General features: G+C 39.0%; 1 protein-coding gene across 6 annotated transcripts in view; it reads left to right on the forward strand.

Moving 5' to 3' along the window:
• The first annotated feature begins 6,663 nt into the window (after nucleotides 1-6,663).
• Nucleotides 6,664-20,797, forward strand: part of macrod2 (mono-ADP ribosylhydrolase 2) — a 360,652-nt gene continuing 346,518 nt past the window's right edge. For 4 of the 6 annotated variants that reach the window (XM_047334804.1, XM_047334806.1, XM_047334805.1 and 1 more), the window contains exons 1-3: nucleotides 6,665-6,886; nucleotides 10,537-10,638; nucleotides 12,094-12,207. In XM_047334804.1, the coding sequence (XP_047190760.1) occupies nucleotides 6,850-6,886; nucleotides 10,537-10,638; nucleotides 12,094-12,207 (253 nt within the window). In that variant the 5' untranslated portion in view covers nucleotides 6,665-6,849. Of the gene's footprint in view, nucleotides 6,887-10,536; nucleotides 10,639-12,093; nucleotides 12,208-20,797 lie in introns of all 6 variants that reach the window. The other 2 variants (XM_047334807.1, XM_035605472.2) reach the window with 2 other exon arrangements.

Here is a 20,797-nt window from a genome sequence, read left to right on the forward strand (position 1 = left end):
CAAAGTAATTTGCATGATTTTACATTTCAACTTTTATTATGTACGATGCAATTATGGTATATGGACCAAGGATTTTTTACTATGACCCATGCCAGGGTTAGGGGTTAGGGTTAGATTAATAAGCTATAATTACCTGGATTGATTGATAAGTTATTATTCTGATTGATAAGCTATCATTCTCAGAATAGGTCATGTCACATAGCCAACCAGTGTGTCTGTATTCTTACTCTTTTGGTGATGACCTCTGGAAATACAGTATGATCCTTGTCATTTTACACAACTGTCACTGACTGTGTTGAATCTGAAGTTAATATATTCATGCAAGCCAGATGCCGTGGAGTCTAATGAGTCTAATGTCAATTGTTAAGAGAGTGTTTTTTTCTACAGTCCTGGAACAACTGCAAGCCGCCTGTCAAGTAAGAAAACTGAGAATATTTAATCAGAGGACATATTATGGTCAAGAGATATTATTTGGTGATGCTGCAAAATAAGTCACTTTGCTTTCTCCTGCATAACAGTAGGAAAGTAGGGAAAATAATGGCACATGGGCATCCCAAAATGTTCTGCTGAGCCTGCTATAGGCTGCTGATGACAATGAATGACTCAGTATTTCTTTAGACACTGAGAAATACACAGTCTTCGTGATTACATTTTAGCTCTTGACCTTTAGAAAAGTATTTGCCATGTAGTCATAACTATGTAGTTTCAGGGATATATGTTTTTATCATTATGGCCTGTTTGAATGTCCCTCAATGAAAATAGTATTGCTCCTTTGAGAGCTTCTTCAATAATGAAAAAATCCTGTTTAAGATCCTTCACTGACGTGTACTATACCTTCATGTTATCATATTTTGTGTCTCATAGGCTATAATAAAAAAGCAGCTTTACCTATTTAAAATTTGAGTCACTGCAGGTCTATACTGTATCACATTGAAACATATTCCAACATAATGTGGTAAAGTAGATTAAATTTATATATTTAGCTCAGGACTCCTGATCATCTAAATTCAAAACTACACTTTATTATCATTATGGATCTGAACAGGCACTCCTAAATTTATGGTCCAGGGAGAATTTGTATGGGTGACCCAGAACAAGCACATTCTTTAATCCTAGTGTGCTGCGTCATGTTATTTGCTTTAGATCAAGTAAAAAGAGATGAAAGGAGAGAGAGCTGGGGCCAGGGTGCAGAGTGCACCCTGAGGGGCCGGCATGCCTTCAGGGGGTGGCTTTAGTATTGCATACCAACAAATCTCTGTGGAAACAACTTCTTGCTGTTGTTAATGGTGTGCAAGAGGAAAACAGCCAGTTCAGTTTTAATAGACATGTTATCTGTTATGACCACACAGACTGCAGATATGATTCAGGCCCTCTGTTCTTCATCATCTTGTGACAAATTGATACTCATAGAGGCTGTTTGTGGGCTGAATCTTGTCATAAAATGACCTGTATAAAAGAAAGCACCAAAACTATTTTTGTGTGACACATAATCTAATTTAGAACGGAAATTAATTTGAAGAATATTTAATTTATAATGGACAGATTGCTGAAGAAAGGTTGTTGTGTTGTGTTGTGTTGTGTTGTGCTGTGCAGCAGTGAGAATGTGTAATATCGCTTCTGTGATTACTTCTTTCCTGTTGAATTTTATCTTATTTGGATGAGTAACTCTGTCTGGTAGCATTTGCATAGTCAGAGTGAACACATGATATTTTGATTTGTTTCAGGACACATCGGTATACATATGTCCACCTTACTGTTATTTCTTAGTTTAATTTAAAAAAGGGAAAATGGTCAAAGTTACAAAATGCTTTTGAGTTACATATAAAGGATTCAGTGTGCTCAGCAATCAGAAAGGAATTCCTGCTGCTTTGAGCAGGCAGAAAGCAGGCGTGCTCTGGTGTGAAGAGACACGCTGGATGGCTGCTTTATTAAATAGAGTAAAATAAACAGAGGGAGCCGTTACAACACATTTTGCCAAAGCTACAACCCACAGGAATCCTGCAGGAAAAGAATACTCACAGTGTGATGCTTTTTTAATCCAACCCCAAACCCATTCTGAGGATCCAGACTAAACAATGTACCACTCAGCAAACCACTATTTTCACATCAATACATCACAATGCAGCTAGAGACAAATTGCTCTTACAGTTGAATAACTTGCGGCGACTGTAATCTACAACAAAAAAATGCTTGGATTCATGAATAAAAAACGAATGCCAAAGCCAGACATAAGAAATGGTGTAGGAAATTAGGAGTATAAGACTTTAGTCTTTAAATCTGGGAGACAGGGCAGTGGCCAAAATAACAGAAGCAACAGGAAAACAGAACAGAATATTAATACTTAAGTAACAGAACACTATGACATTTTGGTATAGGTCATTAATAAAAAAAAAGTAAATATACACATATATTTAATCCGAAAGCATTTATTAGTTTTCTGGTGTAGTGCAAAGTAGATAATGAACTCTTAACAAGCATAGACAGGTGTGTATCAGATTAAGTCTAAGGACAAGTCTCTATAGAGTTACTTGATGAAAGAATTTGGCTCTTTTTGATCAGAATTGCGAGGCCACTGCTCACATCTGTGGAACAGATGAGCATAGTATATGGCAGGACACAATGAATAATCTGGGCAGGCAAATGTTGATTGAGAATGTTGAAAAGAACCCACACAAACCACCACATGATATAGGGTTTTCATGTTTACGGTAGGCATTGCATCAAAGACAGTGCTAAGTGATCACAGCACATATTCTATTAAGAGGAGTGCCACAAAACTATGTCTCCCTCTATTGACTATAAATTAGAAAAATTTGCCTGTTTATTTGTGTGCGTATGCAAGTTGGAAGTCGAACGGTTGGTTTTTTTCCCCCTAGAAATCACCTTTACAAACCCTCAACAGACGTTGTCATGTGTTATATACCCAAACATTATCTGAAAATATCATTGGAGATGTTTCCCGTAACCCTTTTATTGTCATTGGCAAGATATGAAAAATTATGCAAACACTGAATATTTCAAGACCTCCACTAAAAGCCTCAAGGACCAGTTGCACCAGGCACTGACTGAAAACAGACATGTACCTAACCCAATCGTAACTAAAACCCATCACAGGGCTTCGAGATATTGACATAAGAACACATATAAACAACAATTGCCTTAATTATAATCCCTATAGCTTCTGGGCACACTTTAAGTTATGGCTAATTTTGTGAGTTTCTCTGTAGATAATTGTCTCGCTTGCTGTAATTATGTGGCTTTGATCATGGGTGGAATATGAAAAACATACGTGTAAAGCCAACAACAGATTAGACCATGCTACGTTGTTGCAAGAGACTTTTAGGTACAGCCATTGACTGACTCTCCTTGTGCTGCAGCCATGAAAATAAAAAATTGCCTACGTAGGCTCACACAAATAGATCCTCTGTTTGAAACATACAGATTGCCCTGCTGAACAAACTCTTCACTGGAAAAAGCAGGCCAAGTTTTTTTTTTATTTTTCTGCTCATCAGACATCAGAACAATGACTATAGCCACAATGATTAAATAATTACATGCAATCCCGTGCAAATGCAAATGACACTGTATGTAGTTGTTTCAAATTACTCTCAACTAAAACAACAAAAAAGCGGGTACAGTCCAGATGATATGGAATTATTGTTAACTGAACCCAAGAATCCACAATAAAGCCTTTAATGACAGGGTGATTCAGTGCCAAATCAGACATGGTTGTTGAAGCATGATCTCAGATTTTGTTTAACCTTGTCTGTATCACGAATGGGTCCCAAAACCAAGGCCTGAAAAAATATATCTGTTCATATTTTTTCATCCCTTGATATTATTTCATTTTTATAGCCTCCAAAATGCCGTATCTGAGAAGTCACATTTTGCCATTAATGTCTAGACAAGTATTGTTCTTCACCTGGATCTATACCCTCAATTTGACCCTTGATTAGGAATTTTGCACTTTCCCCCATCTTAAATCGAGGGCCTTGGATTTGACCTGGAATTACCCAACACGTTTAGAGACTCTGCAGTCACGCATGGGTTTTCATTTTCAGTTTCAGTTACATTTGGAATAATGTGATGCCTCAGAACTCTCTGCAACATTAACAATCATAACAAGATAAACTGTCGCACCATAACATGTGGAAAAATATTAACTAAGATTGAGTCAGCTGTCAATGTAGTCTACAGTGTACACAGTCCCAAGAAATGGTCTAATCAGGGAACATGAGTGAAAAAATCCGTATGAGTGGACTATGGGTATGAGAGGGGTTTTGATTACAGTAGTAGTATAATTTCATACTCAATTTCTTCCATCAAAGAGGTAAATATTTTTTCACCCGTGTCTGTTTGTTTTTTTGTTTCTTTATTTGTCAGCAGAATTACATCAAAATTACTAAACCTATTTCTACCAAACTTGCATTAGGGATGGGGCCTAAGCCTGGGAAGAACCCATTCAATTTTGGATGGATGCGAATTTAGGGACCAATCCAGGAATCTTGTTTCCCATTTTCTTTAACTGTTTCCATGTGATGTCAAATGACAATCCATCAAAAAACAATGAGAAATTAGTCATTAGGTTATCAGACCACTTACTTTTTTTCCCTTTTTATCTCCATCATAAGATGTAGACAATCACGTGTAGAATTGTTCAACCGGCAGAGGTATTTACTTTACTCAGTGCCATTCTAGTTGACTATATTCTAGTATAGTTCATAACAAGTAGTCACTCTCAGCCTAATGAAAGAACTCAGAGTTTAGAGTCACACACTTCTAATTCAGATTCATGCTCTTCAATTAAAGGAGCTTGAACCTGAGTAGTCTGATTTGATTGAGGCCAGTCTCCCACTTATTATATCCCCAACTAATAAAAAATATCAGAAAAAGTAGATGAGATTTTTTTTGTTTGTAAAAAAAGAACAATCCTTACATGCCTTTATAATATGTATCACCCTCACCATAAAGTGCTGCTTATAATGTTGCAAGATTGACATCTAGTGGTTTGGTTTGTATACTACAGAGGGAAAAGTGCAATGGCCACTTTAGTTTACAGGTCAGGAAAAGATACTTTACAGTTTGTTATCCCCAAGTGCATTTGGGGCTCTTGCTATTAACTGAAAATGAGGGTAGATATCCTGATTGTGGTTTTAATTAGAGCAAACCAACATACATTATTCTAATATTTTTTAAATCCTAATTAGGTTGTTAAATTGGAAACTAATTAAAATATTAAAAGGAGATATTATGACTTTCTGCACCAGATAAAAGTCAATTACTTAGTTTTTTAATTTCCTAAAAAAGGGCAGCAGCTGGGTGAGATATAAATCTTTAATTTAATATAGTATGTGTGGAGAACACTGTTAGTGTTTTTGCCACTGTGGTCCAAAATTTAATCCCTTTAAACTATGCGTTTTAGATATAATAAGTCCAAGTGGAAAATAACATAGCTTTTACCTGTACTGACAGTTACCTTTTTAGGTAAACATGTCACATTTTCATTCATTTGAAGTGGCTGTTAATCTCCATTTTAAAAATCTGGATCTGGATCAGAGTACAGCTTGGATGAAAGACATTTTCCAGTCCCAGATAATGTCAGCGGTTTTAGGAGCAGATGGGTCTGAACCGGAGCAGAGCTAACACAACAGATGACAGACGGTGGTCTCTGGAACCAGGCGCTCACATATGACAGCCTGACTTACTGGTCTGATCTGGTTTAGCATGTGAGATAATGTGTTCTGCCATGAACAAAGGCAACAAGGCGTTGTCCGTTTGTGTTTATGGTCACAATTAATAATGTCAATTGTGGAAAAAAAAAAGAAATCAAAGAAAAAAACAATCAATACTGTCCCTTTGTTAATAAAATCCAAACAATCACACAACAATTATAGGCCAAGGTCACTGTGCAACAGTGATTTATATGATATTTGAGAGCTAAAGCTACAATGTCTGTTATTATATATGGTATTTGTATTTGTATTTTATCTTACGCCTATCTTTAGCCTAAATTCTGTTTTCTATTCTTATTTTTTTTTCTCATCACATTTTCCCATACTTCTTTGCTGCCATGTCAAATTTGAATTTCCCCTATATGGGGGATCAATGAAGGTACACCTTATTCACAATCCAAAATATTCATTCCATAATTTTATTCTGTTTGGTATCTTTAAGGTTCAGGAATAGTAAGATATAAATATGAATATAAATATACCCTTATAATAGTGCCCTACACTACTATTACATATATTTGTTATTGTAGGCCAATATTATCATGTACCAGCCCTATACTTTCCTCTGCAACAGTATCAAAATTTGTACTCAAAATATTGCAAAACACTCTATGATTTATTGTAAAAAATAAACCTATAAAAATTAATGCATTTACATTAACAGGACTGTTTCTTGGCTAAGTTAACTTGCAGGGACACCAAGTAGACTCAACTCTGTGCCGCTGCGTCCCAGTAGACCGGCGTTCACTAGCCTACCACCGCACAGTGCGCACACGCCAGGAGGACGACCCGCCGCAGACAACCTATCCTGCCTCTGCTGTGGGTGGAGCTTGTCTGACTGACTCGCCATCCGCACCAATCGCACGCCAGCGTCTCCGGTTTCGTCCGCCAATCGTTTCGCCAAGATCTGTACACTTAATTCACGGCGCAATCACGGTAGGTTGAGCCCACTGAGGTCCATAGACATTTGACAGCTTCACAGGTGAGACAGGCGTCCGGAGGCTGTTTCACTTTCACATTTCAGTTTTTTTTCCCCTCCCTTGGAACACCATTCACTGTGAGCCTGGGGTTGCCACATTCAAAAAACAACCTTTCGAAGTCTAATCATTCCGGCAGCATGAGCAAAAAGAAAAAGGACTGGAAGACTGAAAAAGGTAAGGCTTGTTTGAGAAGGGGGGATGAGGCTATCACCCTCTCCATGTATTATAACCATGACAGGAGACTGACAGTCACTCTGTCTGTCTCCTCTGCATCACTGTGATGCTACCCGGTCTCCGGACTGCTCGTTCATCCCACGGCTGTGCAGATGGTAACATGATGTTACGACTCTTGTTTGCCTGTGTCACATTCGCAACAACACCATACACTCGGTGTCTGCTCACTAGCTTGCATGCAGGCTGCTCGGTGGTTGTTCAGCCCTCATTCACCTGTTAAACTAGGTCTGCCCCAAACTCGCACTCATCCCGGCGTCCACCTGTGCGATAACAGCAGCTCACTGAGTAGCAGACAACTACATGTGCCTGTGGCCAGACAGCAGGTTCACCTCGGTACAAACAAGGGGCGGAGTGTCTCTTCTCATGCTCAAACGTATGTATAAGTAAGTAGAAGATCAAATAGGGACTGTTTCTGTGTTTCACACGCACAGTGAAAGTTGCATGTGATGCTACTGGTGTGTTGCTTTGGGTTCCAGAGACATGGGGCAGAGCTGCTGTTTACAAAAACACACACACGCACACACACACACAGAAACCCTTTTGATGCTATTCGTAAGTCATTCATATCGTGACACAGTGCAGCTCTTCCTTGCTAGGCTAGGTGTGTTTTGCTAGCCATAGCAGGTAGCCCACAGCGCAGGTGTCATTAATCACACTGATTCGTAACGGCTCCATTCCATTGACGCCACCTTGTCAAGGAATGACGCCGCGTGGGCACGTGCAATGAAAGAGCCCCGGAACCTGTGAAGCCAATTGGAATGCGGCCATCATTAATGCTATTCACCACACCTGTGTTTTTCCTAGACATGTTAAGCTGTCTGTCATGAAAAATAACGTCGTGGCTAAATTTTATGATTGCAGTGTAATGCATATACACATGTATATCAGTGTTTAATATGATCTTATTAATGTGTGACGTCTTCCAAACCCTGTTGGCTGAACTGTTTTGAACCATATTAGCCGAGATATTGCTTTAATTAATAACTGAAATAAAGGTAGGGTGTAATCATTGGTGACATTGTTGCCAAGTTATTAATTTGAGTTTAATGGTGGGGATTTTTTGTGAGAAATACCCCAGTTTCGTCACCAAGCTCGCTGACTCATCACTTATTATTATTATTATTATTATTATTATTATTATTATCATTATGTTTTTGTGGGAGTGAGTGAGAAACTTTTAGAAAATAATGGTTTATAAAAAACCTTTGAGCAGAGGTAATAATTAATCTTAGCCGGTCATTTCCAGTTTTAGCAGGTGCCAGCATTGAATGAGCACCACTAAATCAGATTTCATATTCTGAGCATACAACCCTTTAGCTCAAATTGTTCTAGGAGGAGATAAGGAAAATCAAAATGTAAAAGAAATTTCGAAATTAAGGAATTTGATACGATTTCTTTTTCTTCAAGTTGTGGCTTGGTCCAGGGGTAGTCTGTAGGGTGAAATATTACCCTAATATAAACCAAATATTATTTATTGTAAATCATGTTCGGTTAAACTTGCAGAATTTTGCACGGCAGTCTGAAGTTTAGGAACACAAAACAGTAATTTCAGTGTTTAAAAAAGGACTTCATAAAATTAGATTTTATGTATCCCCTTCCGATTTGTTATGAGTAGAATTTGGTTCGGGGATGTGTACAGCATACAGTGAATGGCCTTCCCATGCAAAACTAATCAAGTAGAGAAAAATCATGTGGGACTTACCATTGGTGATGTGGTGACTCCAGTAACACTACCCTGTATGTACACACTCATATTTAAGAAAGCACATTTTGAGCACATCCAGTTCTCATGGTAATTAAGCTAAGCTTTGGGCTTCTTCCATGACTTAAAGTTAAGAAGAGTAACAAAGCATTTTAGTGTAGTCCAGAGAGCTTTGCTGTGGTCAGCCTCAGGACTGCCTCTTAATTCATCGATGTAGGATAAAAGCAGCCTTGGGAATAGCAGGAGTGGGCAAGAGGGAGAGAAACATAAGGGATAGAATGGATATTCCCCTCTGCAGATTTACCTTTGATATAAGCCTGATCTACAGTTGGACACCAGAAATACCCTATATACACCCTATATACTGCCTCCATATTTTTAAACTGTCATGTGTGTTTGTGGCAAGTCCCATAACTTGGAAAAACAGTACAGAGTTCCTTCGATGTAGGGTGTTGTTATATGTGAAGCATCAAAACCTCGTTCTCACCTTATAGAAAGAGCCCAGATTGGCCTGGTCTAGTTAAATACTAGTCTGCTTTTGTGTGGCATCATATCACATCCAGTTTACTTAAACTGTTCTACAGAGGGGATGTTTTAATTGACCAAAGTCTACACTGTGTTCACTGGGGTATTATGTAGCAAAGAGAGCGCATAATTAGGATGAAGCTTGTTTTGCTGAACAGCCCACTGTTGCTGTATGGAGAAATGGTAACAAGCCAAGGAGCTTTTGCAGTCAGTGGAGCTGAACACGAAGACACAAGATGTGAGGACTGAAAAGTGATAAAGCAGTGCAGTGGTTAAGCATCAGCTGTGTGATCTACTAATGTCAGCCAATTGTGTTGGAGTAAGCTTCAAGCAGTACTTAAACTCAACAGTTCAGTTCAGATGAAGCCTAAATATAGGTTCTTATGACAAAGTTATTTTGTCCATGTTCAGTACATGACAAGGTACAGTGAGTCACTGTACAAGTTCAACACCAACCCATTTCATTTCTTTAGCAAACAATTTATAATGACAGCACCAACCTATATGCTGTTTCTTTTAGAAAAAATTCCTGGATACAGATCTGGATCTTGATCCCTAAAATGTAATCACATTTTAACATGCCCTTGACCTATCTTTGATAAAATGTTAATACAAATTTGTCTGTAACTTTTTGAGTAATCCTGCTGTCAAACAAACCATCACATAATGTCCTTTGTGGAGAGTATAATTTATATTTGAGTCACATAAAATTGGGGGGGCAGAGCAGTACAGAGCTGTGACACAGAACAGCAAACAGTTCAGAGTACAATGAAGCTGAAACATGGGGACATTGTACAGTGCTTCTCAGCTGAGAGTCATGGAGATACAAAGAGAAGGCACATTTTCATTCCAGCCAATCCAAACAACAGCTAGTTCCACGAATTGTCAAATAGAAGCAGCTAATAAGGGAAATCAGCAGGTGGTGTCTGATTGGAAGGAGAACCTGTATTGTTTTGGATCTCCGTGGCACATGGCCGGTCGCTGATTTAGTAAGCAGGGTAGACAGTGTGTTTGAGCAAAACTCAGAATCCCGACCAGCTCCAGGGATGCTCTTTTATTGCTGATCCTGATGATGATGCTGATGGTGACGATGGTGGTAGCACCAGCTGAGTGGTGGTGGAAGAGGATTCTGATTGGGGGCAAGACTTTGTGATGTGACATTAAGAGAAGAAATGGAAAATCATTTATTCAGGAAATGATTTAGGTGAAATGTTTGTGTCCTTCACTGGAAATGAAAGTTACCCTTGTCATTACCATTCTATGCCAGCACCAAGTTTTTTTTACCTTTTTTCTTATCTCTTGTTCTTCACTACAGTGTACCAGCGTTGTTCTTGCTAACATGTATGGCTACTTTCCTCCACAGAGAGACTGCTCCGTCTGGATGGGGAAGAGAGACGCAAGGAGTATCGTCGTCAAGAATTTATATCTCTGGACAAGATTCCTACCTGGAGAGAGGACAACCAAGGTAAGAGAGACGGAATATCCTTTGAGTGGGTTATGTCTACATTACAGATTTGTGTTTCATCTAAAGGATTTTGTCCATTCTTGTGCCTTGTGCGACACCATGCTAAGGACCTTCAGGCTATGGTCTTTGCAAGAGAAGTTATTGAGAAGTAGTAGTGTTCTCTGTCAGAAAGGCTGAACAAGGCTTATATTAATGTCCGATATGGCTCAAATGAGGCAATTTCCCTAGTTGCACAGGAATTAATGCAATGAACATGAAGGAAAGGAGAAAGAAGTTTCACAGGGCAGTATTATCCATATACTGTATCAATATATTGACTGCAGGAAATATTTTAAATAGGCTTCAAAACAAATCTAACCTTGTTTTTTTATGTTTATAAACTCCTAATTTGCTAATCGTACATCAAGGACATTAGTAATATTATGTAGATTCTCCTTACTCAAGAGATCTACAATTTGACTTTGGGGTAAAGACATAAACTAGTCTACAATTAATCTTTCATTCATTACAATTATCAAATAATTATTTGTATTTTTTCATTGTCTTATATTTTTTGCCAGCACAAAAACATTGTGATGGTGAAGTTTGATAAACAAGATTTTAAGAAATATCTTTGTAAAAAAAAATAAAAAATACAACCAATAAAATGAAATCTGACTTGATATTGACCAAAGCAATATTGTTGTCTAATCTACTGGAGAAAATTTATTAAACCCTCTTAATCTAAATTAGGTGTTTTTTTTAGATGATAGGAAAGAATGAGGGAGAGTTTCAAAACACAGAACACTTTATGTTTGAGACAATTTGTCTGACTCTTAAATAAAACCTGCACAAGCTGGTGGATGATCATTGAAGTGAGGTAGAATGGATCAGAGTGATGAATGCTGTGGTATTTTTATCTACAATAAATTAAACAAAACTAAAATAACGACTGTAATAACTTTATATGGCAGCTTGAGAGGCTCTTAGCTGACATTCTTCTTGGCTCAACTTTTAGAGGAAGTATACTCAACAAAACGGTCATAGCCAATCTTGTCTGGTTTGTTATCCACAGTACTTGATAGCTAGAGTAATAACATTTTTAGTCAAATGGCATTTCTTTTTTTACACCATAGGAAATAAGGAAGATGCATATAGAAATGGGTAGATAAGAGTGAACAAATTCTTATTTTCAGTATCCATCTAAAACACCTTCTAGACTCTACAGTACAGTGAGCACTGTATTGCTAACTTAAATGATGTAAAATGTATTTCTATGTAGGAATTTCTATGTACGAAATTAAAATAATGTATGATTCTTATTGCCATCAACATCATCACATTTAATTTATCTTTTCAAGAATCTACTCTGTGTATTCAAAGCAACAGATATTGTGTTTATTCAGCGACACCTCTATATGTTTTTATTCTTTCTTGAATTAATGCAACAATTCAAAGTAACTTTGTGTTTTTCAGTCGATGACAAAGAGGAAGAAAAAGAGCTGATGGGTGGAGGAGGGCTAAGCGATAAAGTATCTCTCTACAAAGGAGATATTACCGTCTTGGAGGTGGATGCCATAGTCAATGCTGGTAAGGAGTTTGGCCTTTAACATCTGTGAGCTGTTGGATGTTTGTTGCTTCAAGGCAGCTGAGCTGTTAAATTGTCTTTTGCTGCCCTCTACTGTTTAGATGCAGAAATTGCTGGTTCATGAGGGGATGAACAAACGATGAATATGATGTTAAACTAGACATGGGCTCTTGTTGATCTGATTTCCTACTGACTGAAATTGTGGGGAAATATAGATTGAAACGATCTGAAATAAAACTTGTGCCAGTAGAGCACAAGGTTAATGACTGAATTAATTGTAATTTTGATTGTTTTATTCATCTTGTTTGTCTTTGCTGTGGAATATGTGTGCTGTATAGATTGTTGGTCAGTTATCCAATACTGCTGTTGGGGAAAACTTGGTAAAGGTCTGAGGATGTGGAAGGAAAGAGGGTTAACAGAAATGCCTCTTTTAGAGATTTGTGCTACTGTTATGTAATTTTCTGCAGTCGGCTCGCCACCTACACACATAGTCAGATGTCTTGAAAGATTGCTTTACCTGATGCTGATGCTCTGGACCATTTTGCAGTTAGAATGTAGTTGACAATCCCACACCATAGCTGTATAGCAGCAGTTTATTAACATGCTATACCTCTGCTTTGTGTAGTTGTGTTTTATAACATTTTCTTCCTCCTGCAGTATTTAAATAAAAACAAAAAAAACCCCACACACACTTAAACGCATAACAGTCGACTAAGCAGTGCGCATCATGTGTGAAATTGAGGCTCTGTAATTTATGCAAGATTAATAGATGTGAAAAACAGACTGTTCCATCGGATGAGGCTATTGAAGTCAATCTATTATGTAAATAGCCAACCTGCTGAGGATAGGGTGACATGAATTGTCGTCAGCATCATGTAAAAGACAAAGATGTGGTGTAGTACAGCTAACAGACTTCAGACACACCTAAATGTCACCACAGTTGTCCTTCTTTATCAACATTTTGACCGTTGACCTATTAAGTGACTACAGAGAAAAGGGGCATATGAGAATGGAAATTAGGTTCAGGAGGGAACATTGCAGTTTTTTGATTTAAACTTTCAGAGGGGCAGTAAGCGATTTTGTAGAAATCTTGTCTCCCTCCTAGTTGTTGTTGTTGTGATTTTACTACACTGACCGGGCCGCGACCCCACAGCCTCAGGTATGTGAGAGCGACGCGCTTACCACTAGTCCAAAACCCCTGGGTTGTAGTGTCATTTGCTAGCACCTCTCTGGTCCGCACCATTTTTTTGTTTTCAATTTACTGAGCCAGGGCTGAGACGAAAGCCAGATCTTTTTTTCGGCGCCCACACAAAACAGATAGCTAGCCGACCGTGAGGAAATATTCGCTGATTTATGCAAAACGTGTATTGCTTCAGAATTGCTTACTGCCCTTTAAATAATATTGTAGCAAATGCAGGCACTTTTCTTCTGCAGTTAACGCTGCCAGACGTCCAGGCTGAATAAGCTACATATTAGCCAGGAGGCAATTTGTTCTTTTTAGCAGGCTGTCAGAGGGTCTGAAAAGGTTGAGAGAACTGCTGAGGACCTTTTATAATGTTCACAAGGTCTCAGCAGTTGGCACAGCTAGTCTCTTCATACTGCAGGAAGAGTTGCCTTTGAAGAATAATCTGATAAAAAAGATATAGTGTTGGACTTTTTGACTCAAGTTGTGACAGCTCTGTTCAACAGTAGGTTGTGAATGTAATTTTTGATGTCAATTTATTTGTAACAAAGGCTGGACATGCTCGGGCTGTGGCTCTTGTCCAACGTTTACTGAGTAACATGTTCTGAGCTGCATGTGAACAAACATCATGTTGGGCAATGTACATTGATAAAATCTTTGTAATGCTTGTTCAACTTCTTTCCATTCATCTATCCACTGCTTGCAATCTCTCACCTGCAGTACTTCCATTCTCTCATGCTTTTTTTCATTGAGGCTTGGTGTTTGGCACAAGGAGACTGCGGTGTATGAAATGTGGGACTTTTTGAACTCTGAAAGTTTTAGTCCCAGTTCAAATAAACTGTCACAAATGTCACTTTTTCTCACTAGTCACACATGAAGTGTATATTAATTATGCATATTGTAGGTAAATTTGGGTGGTATGTAAAATGCATGGAAACTTTGAGGACTCTTTCCTGCCTTTTACATATTTAGGTTATTAAATATTTATTTTGTTGTGTTCATTTACGACCACAGGAACAGGTTCTTGTATAATAGCTATCTGTTCGCAGAGTTTGGTAGTTCAGTAATTGATATCATAGTGATACTGTAATGTGAGATAGAATATTGAAATTTTGGATATGATTTATCATGAGACTCTTCTTATCTAATTAGACTACAGTAACTATAGCTCAGTCGAAGGAAATAAGAAAAACACTGTCTGCTTGTTTGCAGCTGACACGTTTTTTCCCCCCAAAAAATGTTATCACACCATCCAGGGGAGTTTGCATGTTCTCCCCGTGTTCGATGGGTTCTATGCAGATTGTGGTGAAGTGGATTGGAGACTCTGATTGACCACAGGTTTGAATGTGAGATTTCTGTACCCTAAACCCCCCCCCCCCAAACAACCCTTAAAGGGTAAACCGGTATAGATAATGGATGGATGGGTTTTGTAATGACAGCAATAGTATTGCAAAAGAGAAATGTCTGTAACTGTAGGAGAAAAAGGGCCAGCTTGGTACTGCTGTTATTATGGCTGTCCATAGCTTTTAGAGGGTGTCAAGTTGCTTTATGTCCTCCATTAAAGTTTAATTATTAGGCTCATTGAGTTTTTAATTCTTCCTTAATTCTGTTTGGCTGGAGGTAGGACAGGAGGTGCTCAAAGTGTCACCTGGGTGAGAGCCTAGAGAGGGCAGTGCAGGAGTGGCTGTGGTGACAATCAGTGAACTGCAGGGTTGGAGGGCAGGATGGGCATATCATGAGGCAGCTGGGGCTGCAGCATCTACCCCCAGCAGGTGGTCTAACTCAGCCTTCTGTTTAGATCGAGCCTGCACTCGTTTGCTACTACTCTGGCATAAAACATGTTAGACCCACTATGCTCATCCTCCCTGTCTAGCTGCTATTTTCAAAAGATTAAAGCAACAGATAAACAGCTTCTTCTTTGTCCTTGGTATGGATTCACTTTTTATGGAAAACATCCTGGCCTCTTGTGCAGGGTGCATTTTTCTCTTTTGTATTATAACTGTAGTATGCAAATGACAATATTGTGTTGTTTTGAAATTTTGGCAAATACTCAGCAATTTCCTTGATTACTGATTCATCAACTCTAGTAACCATATCTTTGGCATACACAGTATTTTTGGATTGGTTTCGGACACTGATGGATGGAAAGAGCAGACTATCATAGTCTGTTTCATCATGTGTGTTATAGAAAATTGCAGGGTTCACTAAAAGTTGAATTGAGACTCGAACTGGGTTTTGAATTTAATGTACTTCATTAATGATGCCTTTTACATGGCAAACACCAGATAATGTCTTCCATTTTGCACTTGTGAAGTTCATGCGGGTGTCACCATCCCTCAGATCAGAATGAGGTTGTAAAGATAGTGGTGAGAAGTGGAGAGTAGTACTGTGGTAATAATGCAGACTCCTAATCCATTACCCACTGTAAACCTTTTTTTTACTGGAACCAATTTAGTGTGCACAGGGAATCTGGTTATGAACACTATAAAGAAGTTGAAGGGGTTGAGTTGAGTGTGAGAAAGGCAATTGGTATTCAGTTGAAAGGAGTCACTTTTGCTGCCGTCACCACGGGTTTGATGAGAGCGGTGACCCTCGGAGAGCAGAAGACCACGATCCAGTGGAAATTGACTTTTATAAGTTTTGTTTGATATGCAGTCGATTCAGACAACAGAGGGTATCTTGGCATACAGGCAGCATTGTTTACTTTTATGGTCATTCATGCTGTACAGGTCAGAAGTCTACATGCTGTCTTGTCAATACTGATTAGAATACAACATTATTCTGTGGCCTGCTTTTTTGTAGGTCATGTCAGTCATTATAAAACTCAAAATTAAATACTGACCAATTTATTAGTCAAATTCTGTATGGACGTTTTCCCATGTGTATTGTCAGGTGAGTGTTGAAGAAATAAATGGCCCCCCAGTTTAATAATATGTGTAAATGAAGCCAGAACATGACATGGATTTGGTATTGGATTGTAAAAGATAAGAAAGAATAACAAATAATAAATGTAAAATTAAAATAATAAACCAACAATCCAAGTCCAACAATACACATAACAGTACAAGCAAGATCCTCTGGGGGTAACTTTTTTTTTTGGGCGAGGAATTCATATCATGTGGTTTTCTGAGTCACAAGCCTTAATGGTGAACACTGCCTTATTATTAAGGAAGGATTCTCTGAGTGCTCTGGTAATATTTTAGAGCAGAAGGCTGTCCAGAAAGAAAGGGGATGTGGCATTTTTACTCTCTCGCTCAGCTCCAGGTCTATAGACAGCCTCTGAAATGACAGACTTTTCATTGCCACTCTTTCCATCTTTAGGGTGCTTTAAAGGTCTTCTTGTAATATATGACAACATATTCTCCTTTTTACTTTGTGACAGCCAAAACTCACTTGGGGAATCGTTTTGCTGTCCAAAGTCTTAATCCTAAGTCTAACATGTTGATAGGATACTACATTACTGCTTAGAAATGTGGAATTCAAAACATATATATTACTCAATAGGTTGCAAAAGAGTGCTGTCAAAATTTAAGTTGACTTTTACCTTTTTTGTTTCCCATAGTGATTGATAGAGACTTTTGGATTTGCTTCTTTCTATTTGGTGATCTTGTCACCGTTGACTCTTCATTAGATTTCTGTCAGGCCATGGATGTGCTGCACAACACACACAGCCCCTGGAGAGTCTGGCTCGACGGGTCTATTTGTCTGAAGATTCACACCCTCTGCTTTACCCTCCCTGGGTGATGCAGCCACGCTCCCAGCAATATGACTGCAATTCAGGGTTGGTCACTCTCTCCCTGTGTTCTCTCTTTCACTCTGCTGCCAGTTGTGTAAAAAATGCTAGTACACACTGATACCTCATTTTAAATATGACCCTAAAACCAAGTCTCAACCCTCAAACAGTCTTTTGAAGTGGTGAAGGCAGTTTGGCAGAAGGCAGTATTTGTCCACACAATCAAAGACCGACACACACACAGAGTACATTAGAAAACCATGACAGAGGACTGTAACTTCTTGAGCAAACTTGTGGTTGTTGCACTGTCACACCAAGAATGAAAATCAATGCTCCTGGCTGAGAGAACTTGCCGCTCTGTTGAACAGTGAAATGACTCTGGTGAGTGGGTTGCATTGGGTCCTGCGCTAAAGGGTCCAGTATCATAATCGTATCAGGTCTGAGAGAGATACAGCTCAAGGACAGAGGTTTTCCCTGCCATCAGGGTGTACATGTGAACTGAGGTGACAAACCAGCTGGTGAACCTCTTCTTCGTCTGATGTCAGCTCCATTTCTCTCGTCCCAGTGTCCAGATTGTGAGCAGGCTTGCAGCCTATCTGAGTGTGTTTACCTCATTTCCTTGGCCTATGTAAAGCCAACATGGCCAAATGGAAATAATTTTTCACGAGGTGTGACTAATGGAAAGTAATCAAGAGAATCTTTGCTGTCAGTGTGTATCCAGCTGGCACTTAGAAAAATGCCTCCCATTGCTTGGACTACTAATAGTCTATGACCATATTGAGTGTTTTGGAGAATGAGCCTCCTCTTCCTTCATAGTCACACATTCAGGACCCAGCTGACACCCTCACTCTGCTGCTCACCCCTAAAAACAGGAACACCACTATCAGCCACAGGAAAGGTTTAGTCAGTGAAACTGACTTTGTGTCTTAAGAAACAATTGCCTTTGCTCATGAAGACGCCTGCCATTCAGGTCAGGTCCTCACTTGTCTCCCCGGTCGACAGAGAACTTAATTGTTGTCAAGGTCAGAAAGTCGCCGTTTGCGTCAGTGTTTTTCTGTCTGCCCCTTTCCTCTTTCCTCTGTTAAACCACCCCCTCCCTGATCTGAAACAATAATTTCTAAACATCCTGCCCTACGCTGCACACGCCAGATCCCATCCATCAAGCCTGTGAGTGATTGAGAGGGTATTCAGATGGGAGCTTGGAAAGCATTTCACCTTCTCTTTTCTTTTGTCCCACACCAGTTGAGGATGTTTGATAACAGTACTAACTTGTAGTAAGTCATTTATAGAACATGGAAAGGAAAATAAGCTGTCAAAAGCATACATGATCATTGTAATGCCTCCATGTCAGCGACAGGACGGGACGTGTTGTTTGTCCTGTGCTCATTAACCCGATGGAAACACCTTTAGGGAACTTCTTCATAATTGGCACTCTAGGAAGAACTGATTAGATTTTGGTGGTCACAAGTCAAGGTCACTTTGACCTCACAAAACACATGTTTGGCCATTATTCAAAAAAATCATACATTGATTATGACAAAATTGTTCACTAAAGGGATAAAATAACAAAGTGATGACATATTGCCTCCAAAAGGTTGAGGGTCAACTTCATTATGACATCATAATGCTCTGCAAAAACACTTTTGTGACCATTAGTCAGCACCATAAATGATCATAATTTGCATCAGGTCGAATACTGAATTGTTGACTGGCCAAATTGAAACTGAGGAGGTTGTCAAGATCTATTGTTCTGCTGGATTGTGTGAAGCATCCACGTTGTAGAATTTATAGTTTATTTGCAACAACAGCCACAGTTGAAGCATTTTCTACTGTCATGGCTACAATTTTGTAGTGGCCAAGCATATTAATATATACGTGTGTGTGTGTGTGTGTGTGTGTGTGTGTGTGTGTGTGTGTGTGTGTGTGTGTGTGTGTGTGTGTGTGTGTGTGTGTGTGTGTGTGTGTGTGTGTGTGTGTGTGTGTGTGTGTGTGTGTGTGTGTGTGTGTGTGTGTGTGTGTGTGTGTGTGTGTGTGTGTGGTCCTCTCAAGCCGATAAATATTCATTTGTAGCACTATGAAGCAGATAAAGGTAATATGGTAGGCAGACATCCAGATGAATGGATTCAATGTTCATGAAACGATTGTGTCTGTCGACCTGTAGGGGGCACTGTGGTTCCGCCCAAGTGTCATTGACATGAAGTTTGAGAAGGAGGATGACTGAGCTGGATCTGCATTTCAGATGGATACATCCTTTTTTTCCCTAGTTCCCCTTTACATATGTTTCTCTTGAGCTGTTTGCACTGACAACTGGAAATTCCAAAAAACATTAAGAAAAAAAGATGCTGATTTTGGAGCTCAGTTTAAGAAATTACAGTTAGTGTTATTTGCATAGAGGAAGTTAGAGTGGCTGTGTCTGTCCATTTTTTCAGTTAGAGATGGAGCGATATAGCATGTTTGCAGTTGTATGCATAAAAGAGGGAGTGAGCTCTTTTATCTGTAAGAGAATGTTGGGAGATTCTGGTTGAGACTAGCTCCACACTGACAGACTGAAGTACGAGTGAAAGGAGAGGGTTGGCGAAATCAACCCCTGACTGCTGCTGTGTCTCTGCACAATGCCCTGGCAGTGTGCTCTGCATGGTCGTCAGCAGGCGATTCACTGTTCTTCACAATGCCCCACTTTGAACACCAGTTCATTTGGTCCGTTTCTGTTCGCACAATGTTTTACATCAATTCTGTCATTTCTGTTTGTCTCAGTTTATCTCTATTCTTTCAAATACTGTGAACCTTTGCAGGAGCTAACAAATGCAAGCGATATAGACACAGAGAGCACAGAAAAGTGTGCACCTTAGCAGAAATACTGATGATCTGCTCAGTTACTGGCCTGCAGTGGCAAGGTTTTCTATAATGGCTTCCTCTGTATAATGGCTAGGTAATGTAAATGGTGCAGGTAATGAACAACATAATGTTACAAGTAAGTAAAGGAATATAAAGCACACATTCGGTGAAGGCATTTTCCTTGAGGGATGTCATTTTCTTTCACCAGACACTCAATTTTATAATTTTATGCTTTTATAGTCATTTCTTTCTAGGGGTTGCAGTGGTTAAAATAAATCCATACTTCTGGAATATGCAGCTGTGTTGTAGCAGAATGAAAATAATCCAGTGCAGCGTCTTCTCCACTATTTTCCTGTGTGCAAAACAGAAAAGTCACTGCATAGAAGAAGGCCTCTAACCAACTGAAATGAAAGACTGTGATGTTTGCTGAGTAGCTTAAATGAGAATACAATTCCTATAACCCAGGGCGGTTCATTCAATATTTGTGAGTATTCAAGTTAGTCTCAAAGCTGAGGAACCAGGGGCTGTGTTCATAAAAGTAGCTCTCAGCTGGCCATTTTGAATGCATTTTAAAATAACTGTTTCTCTTCCTAGTTTTATTTAAGAGAAATTCTCAAAGGAATATGGCGCTGTTACATTTCCAGATGCTTATTCATATGTCCTTCTCAGGTAAAAAGTTTGCCTCTAACTAAGCAATTAGGGAATAAACATTGAGAGGAGATGCCATTTTTCTTATAAATGTATAAATTTAAAATATTTATCTCAAAGATTTCCAGGACAGTCAGCTGGAATTATCCAAGCTTGTAGTTCCGGCAGTGCATGTAAAAACAATCATGATGCT

The sequence above is a fragment of the Scophthalmus maximus genome, chromosome 10 (genome assembly GCF_022379125.1).
Source record: "Scophthalmus maximus strain ysfricsl-2021 chromosome 10, ASM2237912v1, whole genome shotgun sequence".
In the NCBI taxonomy this organism is placed as follows: Eukaryota; Metazoa; Chordata; class Actinopteri; order Pleuronectiformes; family Scophthalmidae; genus Scophthalmus; species Scophthalmus maximus.